Genomic DNA, 27,819 nt, shown 5'->3' with positions numbered 1-27,819 from the left:
AAGAAGGAAGAATTCAATATGCCCCTATAATCATCTCCCACTATCTCAGCCCCTGCCACAGTTTATTCCTAATCAGTCAGATCTTCTAAGGACTATAACAAACAGCCAAGTATGGCTATCCTTCCATGACCTGCTCCATCCCTCCTCTTTTTCTTTCCCTTCCTTCTCATCCTTTTTTGTCCCTTCCTTCTTTTTCCTTAAAATTCTCTTTCTCCTTCCTCCTTTCTTTTAATCTTTTTTCCTTCTTTTTTCTTTTTTCCCCTTTAATTTTCTTCTTTTTCATTCTCATTCCTTCCCTTTCACTGCTCCTTTTATCTCCATCATTCTTTTCTCTCATTCACTCTCCTCTCATTCTCTTCTTTTTTATTCTTTTATCTCATTCTTTTTTCTTTTATCTTTTTTCTCTTTTCTCCAATTCTCATTCTTTTTCTCATTCTTATACTCTTCTCTCATTCTCTTCTCTTTGTCTTTTACTCTTTTTTCTCATTCTCTTTTCTCTTTATTTACCTCCTTTTCTCATTCTTCCCCTTTTATCTCCCTTATTCTTTTCTCTTTTCTCATTCTCATTTTCTCTTATTTTTTATTCTCTTTTCTCTAATTCTCTTCTCTCATTCTTTTTATCTCATTCTCACACTTCTCTCATTCTCTTCTCTTTGTCTTTTACTCTTTTTTCCTCATTCTCTTGTCTCTTTTCTTTTTATTTACCTCCCTTTCTCATTCTTTCCCCCTTTTATCTCCCTCATTCTTTTCTCTCATTCTCTTCTCTCATTGTCCTATTCTGATTCTCTTCTTTTTCATTCTTTTATCTCATTCTGGTGCTCTTTTCTAATTCACTTCTTTCTCTTGTCTTTTATTCGCTTTTCCTCTTATTCTCATCTCTTTTTCTCATTGTCTTTTCTCCTTACTTCCCTCTCTAATTCTCTTTTCTCTCCCATTTTTTCTCTCCCTCATTCTCTTTTCTCCTCTCTCATATTCTATTCTCATCCTCTCTTTGGCTTTCATTCTCTTTTTTCTCATTCTCTCATCTCTCTTAATCTTTTCCCTCTCTCTTATTTTCCTCCTTTCCTTTCTTTCCTTCTTTTAACTTATAAAAGTCTTCCTCACCCAACCACCAAACTATTTCCTGCTCCCTCCACCATTTATCGCCATCTGGAAGTTCTCCTTGACTTAATGGAGCAAGGCAAGGACTCACTAGCAAAGTTGCACCTGAGTCTGCCCACACATACATTTCTCTCCCTTGGGTATTCCTCAAGGGGTGAAACTGTAGCTTCTCAATATATTATAGCCTCCACGCCCACAAAAGCTCTATGACAAGTTTACAAAAATGAAAGGATATGGTAGGAATGTGGAGGATGAGAGGGAAGAGGGAGGCAGGTCCTTACCCTTCAGTGCCATTGAGGGTGCTGAACACCTGCATCTTCTCTGTAACGACCAGGGGTGGGAAGCTAACGGGACAGACATAGTTCAGTCACTTCCTATCTACGTCTCAAAGCCAAACAGGCGCATCAGTATGTCAATCAAGCCCACCCTATCCTCCGTGTCCTGACACCTTCCACTCTTCCTCCGCTCTCTTCCTTAGGGTGTCTCCTGACCTCCTGGGTCAGTTCCTCACTTCACTTTCCTTAGTAGCTGGTCTTCCCTTGGAGTACCTGAATTTCTGCTCCCCTCTCCCCAGCCTTATTGTTTTATTGCTAACCCGAGAAGTTTTGAGGACCCTGAGAAAATAGCAGCGTGTAAAAAAAAAGTCACAATTACTTAGCTGACCTTCACTGGTCCACGAATGAAGATCTTAGGCAAAGGAGCATATTAATAGCCAAGATGTGGTCAGAGGAGAATTTTTGTTTTTTAAGTAACTGTAGCTGAAAAATAACCTAGGCAGGATGTGCTGGAGCACGCTCAAGCCAGCTATCAATTATTAAAATTTCAGCAGCATTTACACCTAGAAAACTGGCAAATGTGGCAGAACAGGGTTTGATTTATTGTTTTGTTGGTTATTTAGGCTTCAGAAAGAGGTAGGGAAAATGTTAATGATGCAGATTCAACTTAAAAGTTCATTATGGGGGGTAGCTGGGTGACTCAGTGGATTGAGAGCCAGGCCTAGAGATGGGTTCCAATCTGGCCTCAGACACTTCCTAGCTGTGTGTCCCTGGGCAAGTCACTTGACCCCCATTGCCTACCCTTACCACTCTTCTGCCTTGGAGCCAATACACAGTATTGATTCTAAGATAGATGTCAAGGATTTTTTTAAAAGTTCATTATGAGTATAATTTGGGGGGGGGGGGACAGTTCGTTGTTAAACATTTACCAGCATACCCTTCCCTCCAGGAGACATTTATAGTAGATTGTTCCCCATAAACAGACTATAATAGAGAAGAGAACGATCTTGGGATATGTTTGGTACCAGATATTAAGCTCCTGGCAATAAATTAACATTTATTATGATAGCTTAATTTTCTTGAGACTCTTCTGTCTGGTACAATTCTTTGTATGCTAGCTCAGTGTCACTTCAAAGTGTGACCCTGGGCAAATCACTTACCTCCCACCCCCTCCCCCAACCCTTACTGCTCTTCTGCCTTGGAACCAATCCTTAGCATGGAGTCTAAGACAGAAGGTACAGGTTTTAAAAATAAAGGCAGAGGACTAGCAGGGAGGCCAGCATCCTTCCCTCTTCCCCCACCTAAGGGGCCCCAGTTTTGGACAGATGTAAAAGGGGATCTCAAAGCACAAGTAAGACAAAGTTAGGACACCAACGTCCCTCTTTCCCCAAGACTTTTCCTTGTTTTTTTGAAGAGAAATCTTGGTTTGGGGTTGTGTGGAGTTACAATGCTGGCCTGGTCTTCTATTTCAGGCTTTCCATTCCCCAAGTGACCCCAGTTTGGTCCTGTCACTTCTGTAGTGGTAAAAAACCGTAAAACCTTAAGAAGTCAGCATGGGGACAAAGGGGACAGAGAACCCACCCCTGACTCTCCTTCAGGGCTATAACCAACCAAATGGTCTTGTCTGTGTGCGTGCTGGAGGTCCGCTGTTCTGGGTGTGTCCTCACCTTCCCCCCACTCCCACCCTTAAGTGTCTGTTCAAATAATTATCTTTGTAATAAATGCTTCAAATCCTAAAAATTAAAAAATAATAAAGGTAGAGGAAGGTGTAGGAATGCCTCAAACTCACTTTCCCCCCTCTTAGCACCATTGGGAACTGACTACCCAGACTACAAGCCTGGATGGGAGGAGGAAGGGACCTGCACCCCAACTGCAAAACCTTCCCATAATGAATCAAACAGAATCGAAGAGTCGTGGCTTGTTTTAGTCTTGAGTCCTGGAGCACAGGATGGGCCACCCTGGGTAGGTGACTAGCCTGAAATGGCTATGCGAGGCAGGGGGAAATGGGAGGCATGAGAGATGGAAGGCTGAGTGGGTAGTGTGCACTATGGGGAGGGTGGGGAGGGCTTCAAGGGGGACGCCTTACTCGTGTTCCTGGAAGCGTTTTCGATCGTAATCATCAAAGATGGGACGCCACGCATAGATGTTGATGACGCCCACAGCCACAGTGACCAGCAACATGAGTGTGAGCTTCACCATGTGGCTGACCTGTACCAGCATGATGGCGGCAATGAGGGCCAACACAGCAATGTAGCTGTAGTACTTGGGATTGTCCACACAGCCCCCGTCCATGATGGTCACTGTGGTCCCATTGGTGACTCCCGTGTAGTTCTGCAAGCAGCTGAGCTAAATGGGGAGCAGAGAAAGGAGGTGAGCAGAATGGGAAAGATAAAGGCAGCGGGCAGAAAAGAACTAATTATGCTGCCATTTCTAGGCATCCTAGAAACCCAGGATAAAAGGGGCAAATCCACCAATGAAGAATCATAAAATTATATCATTTCTGGAATTAAAAGGGATCTCAGAGGTCATCTAGTCTAGTATTTTTCAACCCCAAATGTACTGCATACCTGTTTTCAGGTGTCAGAAAAAAGGTGGTGCCATAGGTTCATGAGGGTAACTAAGTGGCATAGTGGATAGAGTGCCAGACCTAGAGTCAGAAAGACATCTTTCTGAGTTCAAATCTGACCTCAGACACTTCCTAGCTGTGTGACCCTGGGAAAGTCACTTAATTCTGTTTGCCTCAGTTTCCTCATCTGTAAAATGAACTAGAGAAGGAAGTGGCAAACTGCTCTGGTATCTTTGCCAATAAAATCCCAAATGGGGTCACAAAGAGTTGGACATAACTGAAACAACAAACAACCACAAAACAAATCTCTTCCTCTACTCTGGTCCCCAGTGAAGAAGTCTCTTCTCCTTGCCAAGCAAACATGATTGATTCCATCCCTTCCACTCTTGATTCCATCCCTTCCATTCCTTTTCTAGAAAATTGTCCCCATTATCATCTGCATTTCCTAATTTTCAATCTCTTCCTATCCACTAGCACTATCGCAGCTTCCTACACTCTGTTTTTCCCATTCTTCAAAAATCCTCCCTCAGTCTCACCATCTCTGCTAGTTATCATCCTTTATCTCTCATCAACTAATCTTGCCATGTATTTTTAGTGCTTCCACTTCCCTTCCTCTCATTCCCTTTTTAACCCTCCATAGTCTGATTTCCAGCTTCATCATTCAGCTGATGTTGTCCTTTCCAAAGTGACGGAACATCTTTTTTTTAATTTGTTAATTTAGGTTTGTAGAGTATGGAATGTAGGATTGCATTAAAATTCCCAGGTTATCTCCTTCCCTACCTTTTCCACCCTGGAGAAGGCACTGCTTGATCAAAAAAAATGTATATATAAACTATGTCTTTCACATTTCTATTTGTCAGTTCTTTCTCTGGAGTTAGACATTTATGAGTCACTCTTCAAAATTCATTCTGTAGCTGTTTAATAATGTTCTCTTGGTTCTATTCTTTTGCTTTTCATAACTTTATGTAGGTCATTCCATGTTTTGTTTTGTTTTTTTAATTAACCTGCTCATCATTTCTTATGGTATAGTAGTATTCCACCATAATCACAAGCTACAACTTGTTCAGCCACCAATAATCTCTTAATTGTCAAATATATTCTTTTTTTTTTTAAATAAACCCTTACCTTCTGTCTTGGAGCCTATACTGTGTATAGGCTCCAAGGCAGAAGAGTGGTAAGGGCTAGGCAATGGGGGTCAAGTGACTTGCCCAGGGTCACACAAATAGGATGTGGCTGAGGTCAGATTTGAACCTAGGATCTCTAGGCCTGGATTTCAATCCACTGAGCCATCCAGCTGCCCCTGTCAAATATATTCTGGCCTTTTCTCAGTTCTCATCCTTCTTGACCCCTTTGCGGCACTTAACATTATTGATCATCTTCTTCTCCTGGGTACTATCGACTCTAAGTTTTGGTAACCCTGTTCTCTACTCGTTCTTCTCCTACTGATCCAATCACTCCTTCTCAGATTCCTTTGCTGGATCTTTATTTAGGTCACATTCAGTAACTGTGAGTGTTTCCCCCAAGACCAGTGGTGGTGAGCCTATGGAACACATGCCAAAAAGGGCACACAGAGCCCTCTCTGTGGACATGTGTGCAGTCAGAATTTGTTACTAGAAAGCCAGAAGGACTCAGGGTGGAGTTGTTCCCCTCCCTCTCTCCATGCACCTGAGGACATTCCTCCCTTCCCCTGCCCCTCTGTCCAGCAGCCAATGGGAGCACTTCCTCCCTTCTGTGTCTGGGGTAAGGGGGAGGTCAGGGGGGTGGGGATGGCATTTGGTTTCGGGGGTGGGAGTGGGGGTGGCGGGCATGACACTCAGTTCTAGGGAGTGGGATGGGGGCAGGGCCTGGCACTCCATCTCTAAAAGGTTCACCATCACAGCCTAAGACTTTGACCTCAGTCATCCTTTTTTTTTTCCTCTATAGGTATTCCCCGACTTGGTGCTCTGATCAGTTCCCACAGACTGAATTATTATTTGTAAGCTAATGATCGCCATATCTCTATATCTAGCTTTAATCTCCCAAAGAGGAAGCTGCTTTCCATTAAGATCTACAACTTAGTTTGAGGGTTGCCTGCAGCAGCCCCCAAATTCACACAGTCAGCCAGGATAGGCCAGAGGTAACACTGCAGCTCAATTTTTCCTGACTCTGAGACCACACACTATGCCCATTCTCTATACACTATGCTTGGCTGCCTCCTAATATATTGATTCTAAGTCAATGGTGGTGAACCTTTTAGAGATGGAATGCTGTGCCCCTCCTCTACCAGAGACCATGTGCTGTCCCAGCCCCACCCAAGTGCTGAGTGTGCCCCCACACACGCATAGGGGAGAGAGGAAGGGTTCCCACTGTGCTGCTGGGCAGAGGGGCGGATGAAGTAAGGAATGTCCTCAGCCAGTATGGTGAGGGGGAGGGGAATGGCCTGAGTGCTCTGCTCCCCTCCAGCTATGCCGCCTGTGAGCTGCCCATCTCACCCACTATATGCTTTCATTGGCTGCTGGATGGAGGGGGGGATGGGAAAAAATGTCATCAGGTATGGTGGAGACGGGGAGGGGAGCAGCTCCGCCCAAGTCCCTCTGCCTTTCTAGTAAGAAACTGGGGGATGAGGTGGGATTGTGAAAGTGGGGGAAGCTGCATGCCCATAGAGAGTGCTCTGCATGCCATCTTTGGCACCCATTCCATAGGTTTGCCATCACTGTTCTAAGTTCTATGTAATTCTCCTACTATGTGCTCCTCCTATATGTGTTGCTCCTACTATGTGCTCCTCTTACTTTGTAGATTCTAAATTCTATGTGTTTCTCCTACTGTATGTTTCTCCTATTATGTGCTCCTCCTCCTACGTCGATTCTAAATTCTATGTGTCTCTCCTCCTATGTATGTAGACTTCTGCTAGTATGTAGACTCTAAGTTCCATGTGTCCATCCCTACTATGTCTTCTTCTTCAGGAAGCCCTCAGAGGTGCTCCAATTTAACTGAAAGGTTAAAAGGCTTTAAGAGAAAATGCACCTGCAATCTAATGGGTGACTTTGAAATTTAAATTGAGATATAACATTAGAAGGCTATATATAATTGGTGGACAATAGCTGGTAAATTATGACACTAGAGAATAATTTCATGACTTTTTCAGAGAATTCATTTCTGAGCATAGTCTATACTCTGAATCCTACATTCCCAAAACTCTGTCCTAGCAGGGTCTGGTGAATCAAGTGCTGCCAGGTTTTAGCAGAACCAAGACAGACCAACTGTTCTTGGGCATGGCCATTTTGCAGGCTCAAACGAAATAAAGTCTTTGGTAATTGGATATGTTATCACCTTAGAATTTCAAAATCACAGAACTGACAGTCATTTAGTAAGCACTTATTCTGTGCCAGGCAATGGAGATATGAAGAAAGGCAAAAGACAGCACTTGCTCTCAAGGAGCTCGCTGTCTAATAGGGGAAAGAACATGCAGATAATTCTGTCTGACCAAGCTACGTACAGAATAAATTGGGAATAATCAACAGAGGGAAGTTGCTAAAGTTACTAAAGTTAAGAGATTTTTTTTAAAGATTCCTATAGAAGGTGGGATCTTACTGGCACTTGAAGGAAAAGTGAAAGCCAGGAGGTAGAGATGCGAGGAAGAGTAAGGTGAGGACAGCCAGAGAAAATGGCCAGTCTAGAGATGGAGCAGCTTGTGAGAGGGATAGCCAAGAGAAAGGGATGGACAGAGAGAGGGAGACAGAAAGAGAAGGAGAGAGATAAAGAGATGGATGGGGGTGTGTGGAGAGAGACAGAGAGACAGAGGTGGGGGGAGAAAGGAAGAGAGAGAGAGAGAGAGAGAGTGAGTGTGTATGTGTGTTGGGGTTGAAGTAGGGGGAAGCAATGAAGTAAAAGGAAACTGGAAAAGATGGAGAGGCCTGGCAAGTTACAAAGAGCTTTGAATGCCAAATAGAGTATCTTCTATTTGATCCTGGAAGGGACCGGAAGCTCTACTAGAGAAAAAAAGTAATGAATTCGTAGCCATAGACATATCTTTCCTGACGGGGAGTAGCATCCTTTTTGAACCTTTAGTGAAAGATCATCTCAGAAGCAGAGGCTTAGCAGAGGCTAACAAAACTTCTATTGCTATGAGGAAGTCAGATGACCAGTTGGTAATATTTACCTACTTGATTGCCTGCAGGCTTTACCTTATTGATCACACCTTGGAATACTCCACCTGGTGGAATATTTTTCTGGCAGCAGCAGCTCCTTTGAAAAAAATGGATTAATATAGGAAAATGCCTGGACTCAGTATGCCAGTACCAATAAGGAATTTCTAGGCTCTGGATATGTGTGTTTCAAGGCAGAGCACGAATGAAATAACTGAAAATAAGCCCATTTACAACTCCTGGGCTGGCCACTCCTGTTGGGATCTCTGGGTGAGTTGAATCTATTTTATTTTAAAATATTTTAAAAATATTATTTATGTGGGAGTAGAAACACAGGAGAAAAATATATGATTTATCATTTCTTTCCTTGGATATATGATTTCAGGTTTTGGTTTTAAAAGATCACTCTATTACAAAAATGAATAATGTGGAAATAGGATTTGAGTGCATAATAACTCAGTGGAATTGCTTGTCAGCTCTAGGAGGGAAAAGAGGAGAGGGGAGGGAGAGAACAAGAATCATGTAACCATGGAAAAAGATTTTAAAATGAATTTTTAAAAATATTATTTCAAATGTTATTTTTATTTAATTTATTTAAATTATTATTTTAAAAGAACCCTTGCTCACACCCAAAAAGTCTTTGAAGGCATCAGATTCTCCCAGACTGGTACCAAGTACTTTGAAAATTTGCAAAGTTCCCTTTACAGCTCTCAAGCAATAATTCACATTAAACTAATTTCAAACTAGGTATAGGAATTGGCTGATGATCTAGCCTGAAACTAAAGCATTGCATAATGGGATGTGTGGTCTACTTTGACCATCTGAAACATTTGTTATTCAATCCAGTCTGACTCTTGGTGACCCCATTTGGAATTTTCTTGGCAAAGATCCTGGAGTGGTCTGCCATTTCCTTTTCTAGCTCATTTTAAAGATGAAGAAACTGAGGCAAACTAGGTTAAGTGACTTGCCCAAGGTCACTCAGCTAGTAAGTGTTTGAGGCCAAATTTGAACTCGGGAAGGTGAGTCTTCCTGACTCCAGGTCTGGCCCTCTATCCACTTTACCACCTAGCAGACCCTTTATAAAAAGTAGGATAAACTACTTTTCTGTTAATTCTGTTAAGAAAGTAGAGGAGTTTTGCCACCCGGGACAAAAGTTTAAGTAAGTCAAGGAACTCACCATATCCACAACATTGGCCAAGATAAGAATGAAAATGGCAGACATGGCCCAAGTATTCCTGGCCCAACGTGTCCGGTCAATCCAGGTAGAAAAGGCCACAAGTTTCTTTGGGAATCGCTGTAAGGGAAAAGAATTTCAGTAGACATGAGAGAAGAGCCTTGCTTTATGAAGACTGCCAGCTCCTCCTGAATTTTGCTACGACCCAATCCTGGGAGCATGGTCAGCAGCACTGCACACACAGGGAAACAGTCTAGAAAGGGAAAATACTGGACAATGTTAGGAAGTTAAAGCCTGAGGATTCTGGCAGTCTCTGCTCATCAAACCATCCTGCCCTTTCCTTGGTCTTGACGATAGAGCTGCCCAATTGACCTGAAAAGACTTATATGAATTGATGAAAGTAAAATAAGAAGAACCAGGAGAACAATGTATATAGTAACAGAAATAGTAAATGATCAACTGTGAAGGTCTAAACCAGTGATTCCCAAAGTGGGCGCCACCGTCCCCTGGTGGGTGCTGCAGCGATCCAGGGGGGCGGTGATGGCCACAGGTGCATTTTACAAAAAAGTTAGAAACATTAATACATATATCTTTCCTATTAATTGCTATTAAAATTTTTAAAAATTAATTTCCAGGGGGTGCTAAGTAATATGTTTTCTGGAAAGGGGGAGGTAGGCCAAAAAAGTTTGGGAACCACTGAACTAGACAGTCTCAGAGACCACTGCCAGCTCAAAATCTCTGATCCTACGAGGTCTCTGAGGTCCATCACAGACAGATATTTACATTGTAAATTTACACATTTACAATGATAGACAATCATTGAAGGGCTCAGGACTTCCTTTGGTTAGAATATATGGATCTGGGACTCAAAGGTGAGAGAAGAGAAGGAGGAAAAAAATCTCTACAACTTTCACAAGTGTAAATCATAAAATTTTCAAACGTGCTCTTATTCTCACATCAATATCCCAGCCTGGTCATTCCCTGTACTCTACAGTCACCTCCTGGTGGCAAGAATCTCCCCAATCGGATGCAGACTCTAAGCGATCCCCCTAGTGCAAATATCAGTAATATGGAGATAGGGTCTTGATCAGTGACACATGTAAAACCCAGTGGAATTGCACTTCGGCTGTGGAAGGGGGAAGGGGAGGGAAAGAACATGAATCATGTAACCATGGAAAATTTTTCATAATTAAGCAATTAAAAAAAATCTCCCCAATCTTCCATCTGCCACAGAGAGCCCAATGGTTCTACAGAATTTATTTCTTCTATGCTGTAGCAGCACAAAAGGGGTTGGAAACATACCCTGGAGTACGGAGTCTTTAGCTGGAGACGGGGATTGTTCCGTAGGCTATTTATTCTGGGGAAAATCTTAGGGAGAAAACATTGCCATCGTCCCCCCCCCTTCTCCTTAGGTTATGAATTGTAACAACTTGCCACATATTTTAAAATCGGCTCGTTTTGGTACTTGCTCTCATCCTCAGTCTTAAGCACTCCCACAAGGAGCCCGCCCGACAGGCTGTCTTTTCAAGCAATGCCCCGAGACAAAATCGGAAACCCTTAAGACAGTGGTTTGACCATCTAAGTCCCCGGCTCAAGAAGCTGCAGTTGCTCCCTATTACCTCCAGGATCAAATGTGAACCCCTGCATTTAGCCTGTAAAGCCTTGTACACTCTGGCTCCCATCTACCTCTGTGTTTTCAGTATGATACTCTCCCACACGCGATCTGCTCCCTCTTCTCCATACATGACACTCGCAGAGCCCGTGCCTGGCATATGGCAGGTGCTAAATATAAAGACTTGTTGAGGCACTGATTTTCTCTCCTGCCTCCAAGTCTTTGCATGTGCTTAGTAGGGTCTTTCTTTCGCCTCCTGCCATCCCCAGCTCCCATCAAGGTCCAGTTCATGGGTCACTTCCTTTAAGAAGCCTGACCTGATTTCTTCAGTTACTCATGCCCTCCTCCCTTTATCACCCAGAAAGGACTTTGTACCTATTTTGCATTTATTCTTCTGCATCTATTTTGTTCACCCAATAGAATGAAAATTCCTTCAGGCTGGAGATTTTCATTTTTTTAACCTTTTCCTTCTGTCTTAGAAGCAATACTGTGTATGGGTTCCAAGGCAGAAGAGCAGTAAGGGCTAGGCAATGGGGGTTAAGTGACTTTCCCAGGGTCATACAGCTAGGAAGTATCTGAGGCCAAATTTGAACCCAGGACCTCCTGTCTCCAGATCTGGCTCTCTATCTACTGAGTCACCTAGCTGCCCCTGATGGTCTCATTTTTGTCTCTGAATCGCCAGTTGCCAGCATAATGCCTGTCATGTACTGGCTGAATGACTAAGATAAAGACCTCTGCTGACAGGGCCAGGTAGAACTGGGACAGGTAGTGAGCCCTGCAAAAGAGGATGGGCAAGTAGATTATGTCTCATTGGGGAATACACAGGATGGGCTGGGCTTTTCTTTTCTTATTTTCAGTTCCCAGATCTCCCTCTCTCCAGCCTCTCTGCAACCTGCTGAGAAGACAAGAAATACAACAAAGGAGCCTTTGGGATGACGGTGGGGATGCCCAGACCTGTAAAGGTGGGAGGAAGATCTCAACGGTTGAGATTGTTCCCCATGATGTGCCTGAAGATTACATTAATATAATTAGCACATCATATACAAATAGAATTTGTTCTACGGTAATATGTGATGTGCAATACAATAGACTAAGATATAACAGAAGAGCTAGCATTTTTCTAGCTTTTTAAGACACAAAAAGTACTTTACAAATATTATCTCATTTGATCTTGACAACAGCCCTAGAAGCAGGCCGTTTGATGAACCCCATTTTGCAGGTGGGGAGCCTGAGGCAGATGGAGGTTAAGCGACTTGCCCACATATCTAGGGTGTCCCCAAAGTCATAGTTCAGTTTTAGGCCATAACCTGCTGTGTTGAGCTTTGGGAATAAACCTGTGATTTCTTCAGACCAATATGGAAATGTTCAGCTCAAGAATTCATCAGTGATTTAGAGTCTTAGAGAACTGCCAGAGACACCAGGAGATTAAGTGAGCTGCCCATCAGCATAAAGCCAGCATGGGTCCGGGGTAAAATCTGAACCAGGGTCTTTCCGATTCTGATATTTATCAACTACGCCACAAGGCCTCCCATTGTTCAATGTAATTTAAATCAGTTGTAAAAGCAAATGTCGAAACTGCAGGCAAAGAAATGAGAGTATAGGCCAAGGGTCAGATACCCCAAATGCCTATAGTGTGTCCCAAAAGTCTCTGTGTATGGTAAGCATTAATAACCCATGATCCCTTTAAAAGCAGAATCTGGAAACTCTGACCACAGTTTCTGCACTGGGTAAAGGAGGTGGTTGGACAAGAACTTCTCCCAGATTCCTTTGTGCTCTCGATCCTACACTCTACAGTCAAGCCCACTTTTACCTCTGTGCTCATTACAAGCTCTCTGACAATACGGTCCCCAATTCCCCTCCAATATGGCCTCCTTGGCTCCAGCATCCCCCCTCAGCATGCCTCTAGTCTAAGGCAGCTACACAGCTCCTCACCCGGGGAAAGATGGCAGCCATCGAGCAGATGGTAAGAATCAGCAGCAGAATCTCTCCCACCACAAAGGTCATGTAATTTGTCATCAGCCTGCAGGAGAGAAAATAGAAGTGAGAAAGCCCTTGAGGGTCTAGAACCCAGTGTCCAAGCAGGGGCTCTAAAAAAGGAGACAGAGCATTTGGCCCGGGATCAGGAAGACTCCAAATCTGGCCTCCGATGCTTCCTAGCTAGGTGACTCTGAGTGAGTCACTTCACTCCCACAACCAGCCTAGCCCTGACTGCTCTCCTACCTTGGAACCCATGCACAGGATTGATGCTAAGGTAGAAGGTGGGGGTTTAAAAGGGAAAAAAAAGAGAGGACTTTAGGCTTTGATAACAAAGGCAGAAACCAGCCCTGTCGGGGTACACAGCACCCAAACCACATGCTATCTTGTCCCAGGCTCCTCTGGACCCGTCTAGTGACTCAGACCTCTCCCTGGACCTCCATTCTGTCCTGACTGCAGCACTAGAGAATAAAGGAATAGAAACCCTCCCCAAAGTCTGGGAGGGAGCGGAGACCAGCACCCAAACTCTACCCTATGGCTGGCCCTCACTGAATATGGAATATGGTGGTCTGGGAAGGGCTCACCCCATCCTTGTCGATAATAGCATTCATACAGTACTTTAAGGCTGGCCATCCATTCTGCATGGATTATTTTATTCAGGCCTCACAACAACCTTGCAAGCTAGGTGCTGTTATTATTCCCATTTTATAGGTGGGGAAACAGAGGTGGAGAGGCTTTGTGACTTTCTAGTATCCGAGTCAGGGTTTGAACTCAAATCTTCCTGCCTCCAAGCTGAGTGCTCTCTAGCTGCCATTTTCCCTCTTTGGGCCCAAAAGAAAGAAATCTATCTCCTCAGCTGTCCCTGCTCACCAAGGATCGATCAGGATCTCCACCAGGGAAGTGCAAAGGAGCACGACGCAGGAGCAGCTGAAAGCAGCTCCGCTTTGCTTCTCCTTCTCCACTGAGTAGCGGGTTTCCATCTCAGCATCCATAAACCTCATGGAAAGCAGGAAAGTGTTTCTCTTCTTTACCCTATGGGAGAAAATGAGGCTTGGGGACTCCTTGTTTGCACAGCCCATCCTCCACACCTAGAATGCCCCTCTGCTCCTCCTCTCTTCTTCCCCACTTGTTTCCCCTCTTTAAGTCTTGGAATCCCCAGTCTCCTTTAGGACTTGCCTCAGGGGCCCAGAGGTCCCTATCCCCAAGTTACTCTGGATTTCTTTGGTTTATATTTTGTATTTACACATCCACCTTGTTGCTGCTTTCCCCCAACAGACTGTAAGCTCTTTGAGTTAGAGGCTTGATCATTTTTGTGTTTGTGTTCCCAAAGACATATGGGAGGCATTCAATAAATGCCTGTTCAATGAAAGAATGAATGAACCAATGAGCATTGTGGTCCTAATCAGTTCGCCTTCTAAGGCTACCCAGAAACATAGTCTGAGGCTCCCCCATGAGCCCATGCTTCTTCCCACTCCCACCAAATTAGCCCTCCTGGGAAGGGCGCCAGGGGTTAGGGGGTGAAAGGACCAGGTTACTTACACCTGAGCGGACTCCCTCTCCAGCAGAGCCTCATTGAGCAGCTGGTTGAGCTCATGTTCATCCTCAGAGGCATCTACAACCCTCTCTGCCAAATCATGAAGGCGCAAGCGCCGTCGAGGGTTGGGAAAGGAAGGGTTGACCACCTGCACCACAGGGAAAAAGGGCAGAATACTGGAGAACGGAAATGTCTGAGGCCGGAGAGCTAGAAAGAGCAATCTGGAGAGAGTGTGGGGAAACGAGAACACTGAAGTATTGTTGATAGAGTTGTAAAGTGGTCTGGAGAAGTATATATAAGCAGGACTATTTCAGAAAAACCTGGGAAGATATATATGAGCTGATGCAAAGTGAAGTGAGCAAAACCAGAATACTGAACACAATAACAATAGTATTAAAATGAACAACTGTGAAAGACGTGGCTCATCTGATTGATACAATGATCTACAACAACACCAAAGGACTCATGATGAAAAACACTGTCCACGTCCAGAGGGAAACTTGATGAATCTGAGTACAGACTGAAGCAATTTTTTCCCCTCTATTTTTCTTTTATTTTTTCCCTGCAATGTGGCTAATGTGGAAATGTTTCGCATGACTTCATATGTATAATGAGTACTGTATTTCTTGCTTTCTTTATCTTTTTTTCTTGCTCACTTTTTTAATGGGTGAGGGAAGGAAAGAATTTGTAGTTGAAAATAAAAATTTTAAATAAAAAAAAAAGGCTACGTTGGCAACAGTTTAGATATGTGGAATGAGTTCAGTAAGGAGTTGAGGATAACACCAAGGTGGTAAGCCTAGGTGACTGAGGGGGTTTGGGTTGCCTTCAACAGTAATAGCATCAGGAGCAGCTGGGTGGCTCAGTGGATTGAGAACCAGGACTAGACATGGGAGGTCCTGGGTTCAAATTTTGGCCTCAGACACTTCCTAGCTATGTGACCCTGGGCTAGTCACTTAAGCCCCATTGCCTAGCCCTTCCCTTTGTTTTTGGAACCAATACACATTTTTGCATAGGTGGAGGGTCTATAGGAAAGGAATGCTGTATAGAATGTCAGATTTTCTTGATGTCTTGGTTAGGTCAGCAAAGTTGTTTTTCTTTCTTTTTATCCTAGGTTATAAGGCTGGCTCTCTGAGACAGGGACCGGAGTTATATTAGAAAAGAAGGTGCAATAAAAACAAAAGATCTCAATGGAAATTTATCTTTAAAATCTAAATGAACTACCTCCAAAAGAAGAAAGGAGAATTAGAGTGCTGAGGCAAATGAATGACCTTTTATATCTTTTCCAGCACTAAATCTGAGGTCCTAGGAATCTACGCATCCTGGACATTGGTGGCAAACCTTCAGCCTTGGGACCAGACAATGCCACAGGCATATGCAGATGTGTGTGTGAAAGTGGGGTGATTTCATCCATCATGAGCCTAAAAACAGTCATGTCATATGAAGAGAACCTAAAGGAATTAAGAAGGCTTAGATTGGAGAAGAGAAGACATGTAGCTGTCTTCAAGAACATGATGAGCCTTGTGAAGAAGAATCTGACTTCTATTTGACTTCAGGTAAAGGAACTAGGAACAAGGAATGGATGTTGCAAAAGAGCTGCAGATTCTCTCATTGCATGAGGAAAACCCTCCTATCAATTGGCACTGTCCAGCTATAGAATAGGGCAGCTGGATGGTGCAGTGGACAGAGCGCTGGGCTGGAAGTCAGGAAGATCTGAGTTCAAATCTGACCTGAGACACTTACTAGCTGTGTAATCCTGGGCAAGTCACTTACTCTGTTTGCCTCAGTTTCTTCATCTGTAAAATAAGCTGGAGAAGGAAATGGCAAGCACTCCAGTATCTTTGCCAAGAAAATCTCAAATGGGATCATAAAAGAATCAGATAGGACTGACCAACAGTCCATGGAATGGACAGACTCTAGAGAAAGGAAGTTTTTCTTCCCTGGAGGTCTTCAAGCAGAGGTGCCTCACCACCTGTCAGGTGGGTTGTAGTGGGATCCTCATACTAAAGTTCTGAGACTCTGTGACTCCTCCCTAGCACTGATGTTCTTTTGTGGGGACCTGCCCACCTACCCTTGGGCAGGAGAAAGTCTCCTTGGAGTCAGACCCTCCCCAACGCCTCTCACCTGGGTGTCCAGATCCTCAGTCTCCTCCGGAGTTGGGGAGGTGGCCGTGACGCTTCCATTGGGCTCCTTGGGCTCCTTGGGCTCCTTGGTGTTGATGAGGGCAGGGGAGCTGGGCTGCGATGGCGCTATCTTGGTGGCCTGGCAAAAGCAAAAATCAGAGGATAGACTGGGTGTCACAGGGCAAAGCGTTCTGGACCAGAAGTTGTGCTACCTGGTCTGAATCTTGGCCCAGATACTTCCTAGCTTGAGCAAATCACATTAATTCCCCTGAAACTCTGCAAAATGGGAATAACAACAACTATAGTACCTAATTCATGGGATGGTTGAGGAGAACTCTCTGAAAACGGGAAACAGGATGGAAATGGGAGATATCATTATCCGCCTGACTTTATTCACTTCCTTGACTTGGGAGGGAAATGATGGAAGGCAGATTATCCCACCTCGGTCAAAAATTTCCTTGTCTTATCTCCCAAACCAGAAACTTGAAATAGATATTTTTAAACCCACACCTCCCCTCTCTGGGCCTGGCTCTTGATCCACTGACCCAGCTGCCACCTAAGTCACATTTATCCTGCATACATTTATATATGTTATTGTCTCATTAGGATGAGAGCTTCTTCAGAGTAGGAGATGTTCATTCTCTATTTGGGTTTTTTTTTTATTTTAAAAATTCTGACTTAACAAATACCAACTAAATATTCACTTCCACGTATGCAAGAAAACAGAAAAAGGGGGTTGCATATGAAACTGTGACTCTCTTATGTACTCCTTGCTTTTCTTTTTAAGTATAAGATAAATTTAACACATTGCTTTCAAAGCCATCTTTCTTTTCTATGATTCCTTCTGGCTTGCCTTCTGTTCTATACGTTTCAATAATTTATCTCAATAACCTTTTTTTCCCGTTTTTCTTTTTCTTTGTTGGTTCTATCCTTAGATCCCCTCTCTTCTGACTCTTGTAGGAAAAAATGATTTATTATATTGTTTGGGGAAATTATTATGCAGTTTAAATCCAACCTTCTGTGATTGAAAGTTGTCTGTACCCAGAAGGTCTTCTAACCCTCCCTAGGATTGTTAGAGATGGCTACAAGGTATTTTGGTTTCTCCCAGGTTCTGAATCCACTGAAAGCATTCTTGTTTTGAGTTACCACACCTGGGACTCATGATGGGTTCCCCCAAGCTTGTGTTATGGGTTTCTGGTATTTGGGATCAACATTTTATTGGATGTTTACAGTTACTCATCTCTGTCTCAACCTACTTTGCTTTCAAGTTGCCTTCTCAGCAACTTCACTTAACTGTGTACGTGTTATTCCTTGCTAGCACCCTTGGCTAGATCCTACTTGATGTAACCCTTCCAGAGCCTGGACCAGACAGTTCCTCACCTCCTTTCCAGTTCTCCTAGACCAAATGATCTAACAGATTTATTCCTAAGATTATTTCAGATTTTGGGTTTTGTTCTCATGAACAACACTCTCCCTCCCCTTCTACAAATCAAGAAAAAAGAAAAATAAAACCTTGGCAACAAATATATATAGTCTAACCAAGCAAATTCCTACAGTATAGGTTATACAGATGCAATCATGAAAGACATAGTTCCATATTAGTCCTTTGTGAAAGAAAAGAGACCTAACCCCCCCAAAACAATGAAAAAATAAAGTGAAAAATAGCATACTCCAGTATGCATTCAAGCTCCATCAGTTCTTTTTATTGTTCCTAAAAACTAGTCCTCCCAGGGATGTGGAAAAGTTGGGATACTGTTGCACTGTTGGTGGAGTTGTAATCTGATCCAATCATTTTGAAGAATGATTTGGATCTCTGCCCAAAGGGCAGATTGTATACTCATTGTGTATACTCATTGATCCAGAAATATTACTATGAATCCTAAAGAGATTTTTAAAAGAGGTTTATTTGTTTAAAAAAAAAAAGGTTTATTTAAAAGAGACCTATTTGTACAAAAATGTTCACAGCTGCTCTTTTTGTGGTGCAAAGAATTGGAAATTAAAGGGATATCCAACAACTGGGGAATGGCTGAACAAACTGTAGTATATGATGATGATGATGGAATACTGTTGTTCTGTAAGGAACGATGAACAGAATGATTTCAGAAAGAGTTGGAAAGGCCTACATGAAGTGATGCAAAGTGAAGTGAGCAGAACCAAGAGAAGATTGTACACAACAACAGCAATACTGTCTAATGATCAACTGTGAAAGACTTAGTTATTCTCAGCAATACAATATTCCAAGGAAATTATGATGAAATTATGATCCACCACTAAAGAAAGAAAGAACTGATGGAGTCTGAATACAGACTGAAGCATACTATTTTTCATTTTATTTTCTTTGTGTTTTTTTTAATACGTCTTCTTCTACAACATAACCAATATAGAAATATATTTTGCATGATGTCACACGTGTAACCTCTATTATATTGCTTTCTCTCTCAGGGAGGCAGGAGAGAGAAAAAGGAAGAGTATTTGGAACTCAAAATTTTAGAAAATGAATGCTAAAAAAGTCTTTACATATAATTGAAAAATAAAATAAAATTTTGAAAAGAAAAAGAAAAAACAGCCTTCCCAACACACACACACACACACACACACACACACACACACACACACACACACACACACACAATGCATCATAATCATGACTTCTGTTGGAAATTATTTTCAAGTTCCATTGCATATTCGGATAAATTTACTAGACTTAATATATGTCTCTGGTCCCCTGGAAATCTATATTTTTATCTTCTTACTTCTAAAAATCATAATCAAATAGCTTTATCTCCTGAATTGAAAATACTGAGCTCTTATTGAAAGTGAAGATATTAAAAATCTAATAATAAGTAGAGTGGTCATCCTGTTGCCACTTCAAACTCATTGTCTTCTTCTCTAAACCAGCTGTCTGTCTAATTTTTCAAATTCTATCCCTTATTATCCTTTCTATTTCTATCAAGGTCCCACCTTACATCTATATTTCATTTTAAGCAACCTAGTATAAGAAATTTATAATTTATGTAAAGGTTTTAAATGGGGGCGGGTGAGGAGGGATGGAATTGACATGTTTATCTAATAAGGGATATTCTACTTGGCAAAGATAATGCTGGCATTTCTTTAATTAACAAGCTTCCTTGAGGCAACTAGGTGGCTCAGTAGATAGAGAGCCAGGCCTGGAGATAGGAGGACCTGGGTTCAAATGTGACCTCAGGCACAAGTCACTTAAGCCCATAATTGCCTAACCCTTACCTCTCTTCTGCCTTGGAACCAATGCTCAGTATCATTTCTTTTGTTTTTAATTTTCATGCAGAACACACTTCTATATGTAAGAGCACACTCATACATAATCAAAACCCCAAAATAAAACCATAAATACACTGATGTGAAAGACAACTCAAGATCATTTCTAAGACAGAAGGTAAGGATTTTCTCAAACAAACAAAAACAAACCAACAAAATAATAAGTTCTCTTGTGCATTTACACTTTTCAGTATCATTAAACAAAAAGTTATCTATTCATGACTCCCACAGAGCGCCACTGCCTGATAGAGAGAAATGCTTTATGTCATGGGCTAGAATCTTTTCGCTTCTCCATCTTCTCTACCTCTCTGTTCTGCTGTTGATCAGGTGGGCTCAGGGGTGAAGTGTGGAAAGATGGGTACTCACTGTGCCATTGATACCATTCGGGGTCTGCTGCTGATCAGGAGACACGGGTTTAGGAGAACAAATGAGGTAGGTGACAATGCCTTTCTCATCCAGGTAGTCACAGCGGCTGCCTCCATCACCTGGCTCCACTTCAAATTCACCCTTCAGGCAGTCCATGGTGCTCTGGGAGATGTGCACACGCCTAGGGTCATAGGAAGACAGTCAGTCCTGGAGTTTCTAGAGTGGCTCTAGCATCAAATTCTAAAACTTCTGGCATCAAAAGAAAAAGGGCCTTTGTGGTGACAAAAAATTGGAAAATGAGGGGATGCCCCTTGATTGGGGAATGGCTAAACAAGTTATAGTATCTGTTGGAGATGGAATACTATTGTGCTCAAAGGAATAATGAACTGGCGGAATTCCACGTGAACCGGAAAGACCTCCAGGAATTGATGCAGAGTGAAAGGAGCAGAACCAGGAGATCCATATACACAGAGACTGATACACTGTGGCACAATCGAATGTAATGGACTTCTCTACTAGCAGCAATGCAATGACCCAGGAAAATTCTGAGGGACTCATGAGAAAGAACTGTAGGAGTAGAAACCCAGAAGAAAAACAACTGTTTGATCACATGGGTCGATGGGAATATGATTGGGGACCTAGATTCTAAGCGATCACCCTAATACAAATATCAATGATATGGCAATAGATCTTGATCAATGACACATGTAAAACCCAATGGAATTGCTTGTTGGCTACAGGAGGGGGGTGGGAGGAGAGGAGGGAGAGAACATAAATCATGTAACCATGGGAAAATATTCTAAATTAATTAAATAAAAAATTTCAAACAGGGGGCAGCTGGGTAACTCAGTGGATTGAGAGCCAGGCCTAGAGATGGGAGGTCCTGGGTTCAAATCTGGCCTCAGATACTTCTCAGCTGTGTGACCCTGGGCAAGTCACTTGACCCCCATTGCCTACCCTTACCACTCTTCTGCCTTGGAGCCAATACAAAGTATTGACTCCAGGACAGAAGGTAAGGGTTTAAAAAAATTTTTTTTCAAACAAAAAAAGAAAAAGAAAAAGGACCTATTGATATAAAAATATTTATAGCTGCTCTTTTTGTGGTGGCAGAGGATTAGAAATTGAGGGGATGACCAACTACTGAGAATGGCTGATTGAGTTGTGATATATGATTGTGAAGGAATACTACTGTGTCATAAGAAATGATGAAAATGATTTCAGAGAGACCTGGGAAGACTTATATGAGCTGATACAAAATGAGTAGAACCAGGAAAATATTACGCATCATGACAGCAATATTGTACAATGATCAACTGTGAATGCCTTAGCTTTTCTTAAAAATAATTATCTGAGGCCATTCTGAAGGATATATGATGAAAAATGCTATCTATCTCCAGAGAAAAAACTGATGGTGTATGAAGGAACATAGAAGCATACATTTTTAAACTTTATTTTTATTGGGTTTTTTTTTTGTCTGTGTTTACTTCTGAACCATGGCTAATAAGGAAATATTTCTTTCATGACTTCACATTCTATAATTGGCACAGGGAGAGGGCTGGGAGGGAGAGAGAATCTGGAACTCAAGTTTAAAAAAATATTTTAAAATGTTCTTACATGTGACTGAGAAAAATGAAATTAAAAATCATAACTGAAATCAGTAAATAAAAAAAAAACTCCCTCCATCCTCCCCTCTCCCAATCCTTTAAGTTACTTAGCCTAAAATAAAACAAGCCAAGCCAAGAAGGTTCAAGGTGATTCATTTCTCCCAAAGTAGTTCAAGAGTCAAAGGACTCAGGTTGAAATCTCACCTCTGACACTACTTATATGATCCTGAGAGAGTACTTAACTTTTCTGAGCCTCAGTTTCCTCATTTGTAAATGAGGATTAAATGGCCTCTTAAAGTCCCTTCCAGCTCCAGAGTTAGGACTCTATGATCCTCGATTCTTTGAACTAAAGGACAAAATAGTGGGAAGAGGGTCAGATCTAGAGTCATCAGACCTGAATTCTAGTCTTGGTTCTGCTTTTAATGAGGTCTGAGACCTTAGATCTGTCATATAACCTGAGTTTCAATTTTCCTGTCTGTAAAATTGGGACAATATTATTTGTAATATCTGCCAACCATACTTGGGATAAACCTGAAGCAGGTTAATATACATAAAAGGCTATATAAAAGTGCACTTTTAGTTTAAAACATTAACAAATTACTTGCATAGATGGTAAATCTTTCATTTTATCACCAAATTTGGAGCTAGGAAATAACTCTCAAACATTAGAAAGTACGACCGATATAGTATACTCATTTTATCCAAAATCAGGCACTAAAAATTTTCTGCTTGAGATTCATTCCTTTGACTCTTTTTTTTTAAAAAAAAAAAAAAAACCTTATCTTCCATCTTAGAATCAATAGTGGGATACTCTTCTAATTCTTTTTTTTTTTTTTTAAACCCTTGCTATGTATTGGTTCCAAAGCAAAAGAGTGGTAAGGGCCAGGCAATGGGGGTTACATGACTTGCCCAGAGTCACACAGCTAGGAAGTGTCTAAGGCCAGATTTGAACCCAGGATTTCCCATCTCTAGACCTGGCTCTCCATCCACTGAGCCACCAGCTGCCCCCTAAATCTTACACTTCTAAGGACTCTCCCGGCTTTCAGACTCTAATCTTCCTGCTGACTCTGCCCCACGCTAGCCAAGTCCCCTCTCTCTCAGGGCAGTCATTTCTGAGCAGCGGCTAAAGCTGCGCTAAACGGCAGCTCTGACGTTCCGTGATGGTGTCCTCGTTGACAAAGAACGGCTGCTGGAAGGAAGCGGAAGGCAGACGGGAGACACTGCCCCGGAGACGCGAGCATGGGTCTTCCCCCTCGGGAAAGGATGAGCCGTTCCACCAGCCCCTTTGAGGGAGTCACTCACCCAGGGATGCCACCAGCTTCCATCTTATTGGCAACGGTGACGTCCGTGGACCACACGTCATACTGCCATCGCTTCTGGCCCAGCACGCCGCCCAGCACAGTGCCCGTGTGGACGCCGACACGCATATCCACCCCGGTCTTTGTCTTCTCTCGCACGTACCTGCCAAGGAGGGAAGAGCAAGGTCCAGAACGGTCACTTCAGCATCACGTACAATCTGACGAGGACTTATTAAGCACCTGCTGTATACTGCACGAGAATCAAGGGAGACAAAACAAAATGAAGAATAGTCCCTGCGTTCAAGAAGTTTATGTTCTTGTAAAACCCAGTGGAATTGCTCATTGGCTATGGGAGGGGGATGGAAGGAGGGGAGGGAAAGAAAATGAATCATGGAACTATGGGAAAATATTCTAAATTAATTAATTAAAAAAAGAAGAAGTTTATGTTCTACCAGGAGGATACAAAATAGTGTGTAATTAGAAATTTTGTAACCCAGGACTCCATTTCCCAGAATCCCACTTTCATCCTCACGTTATGTCCTTACATTCTGGAGATAAAGTTTCTGTAACCCCATCTTCTCATGCTCTTCTCCCACTACCACAGTCGGGAAAAACTGCTCTTTACTCAGGCTTTATTTTTCCTCTACTTCAAGTAATTATTAATAAATCTTATAAAATATAATACTTGGAGTTATTGGATATTAATTTTAATCTTATAATAGAAACAAGCATTCTGTGTATACAGATAAGTCATATGTATATATATTTAATGTATATTATATCTATATAATTCATATATTAAATATATTTTATCTATTAATATAATACATATGTATACATATATGATATATATTTATGTATATAGTATCTTTGCCAAGAAAACCCTAAATGGGACACAACTTAGATGACTGAATAAGAAAAATATAGTAATTAGAGGAGGGAGAGAGCTCTAATAATTAGGGGGAATCAAGAAAGGCTTCCTGCAGGAGGTGGCATGTGATCAGACCCTGAATGAGAGCTTGGCATTCTAAGAGGCAGAAATGAGGAAGGAATGCCTTCTAGAAATGATGGACAGCCTGTATAAAGCCATAAATAGAGATGGAAATGCTGACTTTGGGAAATAGCCCCAATTGGGTTAGAATATAAAGTGTATGAAGGGAAGGAACATGCATTTAGCCTCTGCAGGGAGGCTGGAACCAGGCTATGAAAGGAATAGGCAAAGGGGGTTGATTCACAGCTAAGTAGTACAGCAGACAGAATGTTGGACTTGGATTCAGGAAGAGATGAGTTCAAATCCTGCCTTGGGCACCTACCCTGGGCAAGCCACAAAACTATCCTCAGCCTCAGTATTTTCATCTCCAAAATGGGGATAATAATAGCTTCTCTTTCACAGGATGGTCATATGGATTCAGTAAAAGAACATGCATAATATAAAGAGTTTTTTCAACCATAAAGCACTATATAAATGCTAGTAATTATATTACCATCATTCTTATTATTACCCTGATATTCCACTTCTTATCTAGAGTTCTCCTCTGCAGTCTAAAGCCTTTCTCATGGCATTTTGGGCCCATATTCATAATTTAATCAATCAACACTGTAGCCAAAAACTACTCCCAATAGCAAGCTTTCTAGCTGTATTTGCATGAATGAAATGTAGACAAAAGGGGCAAAGTCCAAACAGAGGTTTAGTTAGGGTATAAGGCATCCTCACTAAAGAAGGAGAAATGTTGGTTAAAGCAATGAAGCCCTTAAGAATGTTCTCACTTTGCACCCATCAGATTGGCACAGATGCCAAAACAAGATGGTGAACAATCATTAGAGGGGTTTGAATGGGACAAAAACTTTAACACATTCCTGGTGGAGAGGTGAACTTGAACCGCCCCCCCCAAATCACTATGCTTCTTCTTGGTGCTATAGGTGCTTAAAGGAAGAAGGAACGGATCTTTATCTACATATTTATAGCAGCTTGTTTTCTTATTGCAAAAAATTGGAAACTAAGTTAGTGCCTATCAGTTGAGGAAGGGCTAAATAAGTTACAGTAATATAATATGATTGTACCAGAAGAAATAAAGAAAAGAACAGCTAGAGAGAAGCAGGTGAGGACTTATGGGAACTGATCCGGAGTGAGTGACCAGAAGCTGGAGGATGATGACCACAGTAACCAGAAGGAAGATAGTTTTGAACAACTGTAGAACCCTGATTAATGCAATGACCAACCACAGCCATCAGAAGACATCAGAAGAAAAAAGATGTCACCTATGTCTGAGCAAATGGGTGACAGACTGGAGAGAAGAAATGACATTTACAGACATAGCTCTTGCGTTGGTTTGTTTTTGTCTGACTATATTCATGGATTGTAAAGAAGAGTTTCTATTTGAGGGATGAGAAAATCAATGGGTGATGAGAAGGATACAAAAGAAAAAGATAAATGCTTTGATGAAACATTTAAAAATATACAGAAGAGATCAAAAGGAAATTCTGAAAGGGACAGAGATGAGCAGGGCAGTTTTGATACTTTCATACTGAATTCAATATACACCTGAAAAATGGAACAAAAGAGAAGTTCACAGTTTCCTATATAGTCTGGTTTTTAGTTATTGAAAAGCTCGTATTTGTTGCTGGTGAAATTTATAATAATCTCTTTTTCCCCCCAAGAAATGCACAGAATAGCAGGTTCAGAATTAAAGAAATCCTGAATTATATAGTGCTGAATATAGAGATTCCTTGGATGCGACCATTCCTCCTTATTAAGGCCCTCCACTTTCTTGTCTTCTTTATCATATGGAAAATCAGTTATAAGGCTCATTGCTTGCAAATGGAAGTAATAAGAAAACATATTCTTCAGATCTTCCAGGAAAGAACTTAAAAGGAGAAACTAATATCTGCATAGTGGTGAAAAAAATAGAAATACTATAATACAGGGCACTAAAATGTTAACTGTTCCCTGAATGCCTTCCTATTCCTACACTTATTACTAGGTAAGGAATTTTTTTGGTGGCTGCAAAAAACGAAGACCATTTGAATTGACTGGTTGTGACCTGCCCCAGCAGAAAGTGTACCAACCCTAATGAAACTATCTTTTGAAGTCTTTAAACACTACAATCTCTAATAAAATGTAGAGTGGCTTTTTTTTAATTCTAGGGAAGGATCTATTTTTTTAAATTAGACATTTATTAATATTCGTTTTTAACCTGTTTACATACTTTATGCCCCTACTTTCCCCTTCACCCCCCGCTCTCCCCCCACCCATGGCCAACGCACATTTCCACTGGTTGTAACATGTGTCCTTGTTCAGGGTCTATTTCCCATTCATGTCCGCCTCAGCCCATGCATTCAAGCAATTGTTTATCTTATATGTTTCCTCTCCTGCAGTCCTTCCTCTGAATGTGGGTAGCATCTTTACCATAAATCCCTCAGAGCTGTCCGGTGTCATTGCATTGCTGCTGGTACAGGAGCCCATTACATTTGGTTTTACCATAGTATATCAGTCTCTGTGTACAATGTTCTTCTGGCTCTGCTCCTTTCGCTCTGCATCATTTCCTGGAGGTCTCTCCAATTTGCATGCAATTCCTCCAGTTTATTATTCCTTTTAGCACAATAGTATTCCATCACCCGCATATACCACAATTTGTTCAGCCATTCCCCAATTGAAGGACATCCCCTCATTTTCCAGGATCTATTTTTTTTAATTTCTGTCTTTGATGGAAAGAGAGAAGAGGGAAGGAAACAAGCATTTATAGAGTACCTACTATGTGCCAGGCACTTTACAAATATTACCTTTTTGATCTTCACAACCCTGAGAGAAGATGTTCTTATTATACTTGTTTTATAGTCAAAGAAACGAAGGTAAAAAATAAAATAAAATGACTTACTTGGGATCACAAAGCTAATAAGTGAGGTCAAATTATTTGAATATAGGTCTTCCTGACTCCATGGCCCAACATTCTATTTAGTGAGTCACCTAGTTGCCTTTGAAACCCCAGTACCTAGCATAGTGTTCTTGCTGAATTGAACTAAATTAAAATATGAAAAATAATAAAAATAAAATAAGAACTAAATTAAAATAAGAAAAATAAAATAAGAAAATTAAAACTAAATTAAAATAAGAAATTGAACTAAATTAAAATAAGAAACAAAGACAACGAAAGTCAGGGAACTGGACTGTTGTTTCTATTGTGAATAGTTGAAATTATTCTCTTATTGATTCTTCTCAGTTCCTGGTTTCTGAATATATATATACACTACTGTAAGAATGTTTGCCAAGGGCCTCTTGGTCCATCACTTGGCCTCATGAAGGGAATTTTCATGGGTTGTATTCCCTTTCCTCTAATAGTGATTCCCAAAGTAGGTGCCACTGCCCCCTGGTGGGTGCTGCAGCAATTCAGGAGGGCAGTGATGGCCACAGGTGCATTTGGGGGCGGTGAATAACTGTAAAGGGGCGGTGATAGTATGTGACAGGGGGCACTAAGTAATATTTTTTCTGGAAAGGGAGTGGTAGGCCAAAAAAGTTTGGGAACCACTGATCTAGAACAATGGTTGTTGGCCCTAAGCATTGATTAAAAACATGGCCATACTATTTTAGGAGAGGGAATTGTGCATCCCCAAAAGAAATGGACAAATGAGAAAGGATCACAACCCCAGGAAGAGTGAGAATTGTTGGCTTTTCTATGAAAGATGACTGAATCATAGCTTCTTCCCCTCTCACTCCTCACTAACCAGTCATTGGTGGCCATATCGGTGACCATATTCTATACACTTAAACCTTTCTCCCTCC

At 41.7% G+C, this 27,819-nt stretch overlaps 1 protein-coding gene across 2 annotated transcripts in view; it reads right to left on the bottom strand.

Moving 5' to 3' along the window:
• Positions 1-27,819, bottom strand: part of ADCY3 (adenylate cyclase 3) — a 122,987-nt gene that overhangs the window by 9,255 nt on the left and 85,913 nt on the right. Inside the window, exons 6-15 of one of the 2 annotated variants that reach the window (XM_044661020.1) lie at positions 23,047-23,205; positions 20,137-20,321; positions 16,482-16,606; positions 14,366-14,508; positions 13,697-13,858; positions 12,785-12,872; positions 9,244-9,360; positions 3,463-3,722; positions 1,383-1,445; positions 508-510 (exon numbers count right to left, since the gene is read on the bottom strand). In XM_044661020.1, the coding sequence (XP_044516955.1) occupies positions 508-510; positions 1,383-1,445; positions 3,463-3,722; positions 9,244-9,360; positions 12,785-12,872; positions 13,697-13,858; positions 14,366-14,508; positions 16,482-16,606; positions 20,137-20,321; positions 23,047-23,205 (1,305 nt within the window). Of the gene's footprint in view, positions 1-507; positions 511-1,382; positions 1,446-3,462; positions 3,723-9,243; positions 9,361-12,784; positions 12,873-13,696; positions 13,859-14,365; positions 14,509-16,481; positions 16,620-20,136; positions 20,322-23,046; positions 23,206-27,819 lie in introns of both variants that reach the window. The other variant, XM_044661019.1, reaches the window with a different exon arrangement.

Source organism: Gracilinanus agilis, chromosome 2 (assembly GCF_016433145.1).
Source record: "Gracilinanus agilis isolate LMUSP501 chromosome 2, AgileGrace, whole genome shotgun sequence".
In the NCBI taxonomy this organism is placed as follows: Eukaryota; Metazoa; Chordata; class Mammalia; order Didelphimorphia; family Didelphidae; genus Gracilinanus; species Gracilinanus agilis.
Note: the sequence above shows the minus strand (reverse complement) of the source record. Positions and strands in the feature narration are given on the sequence as shown.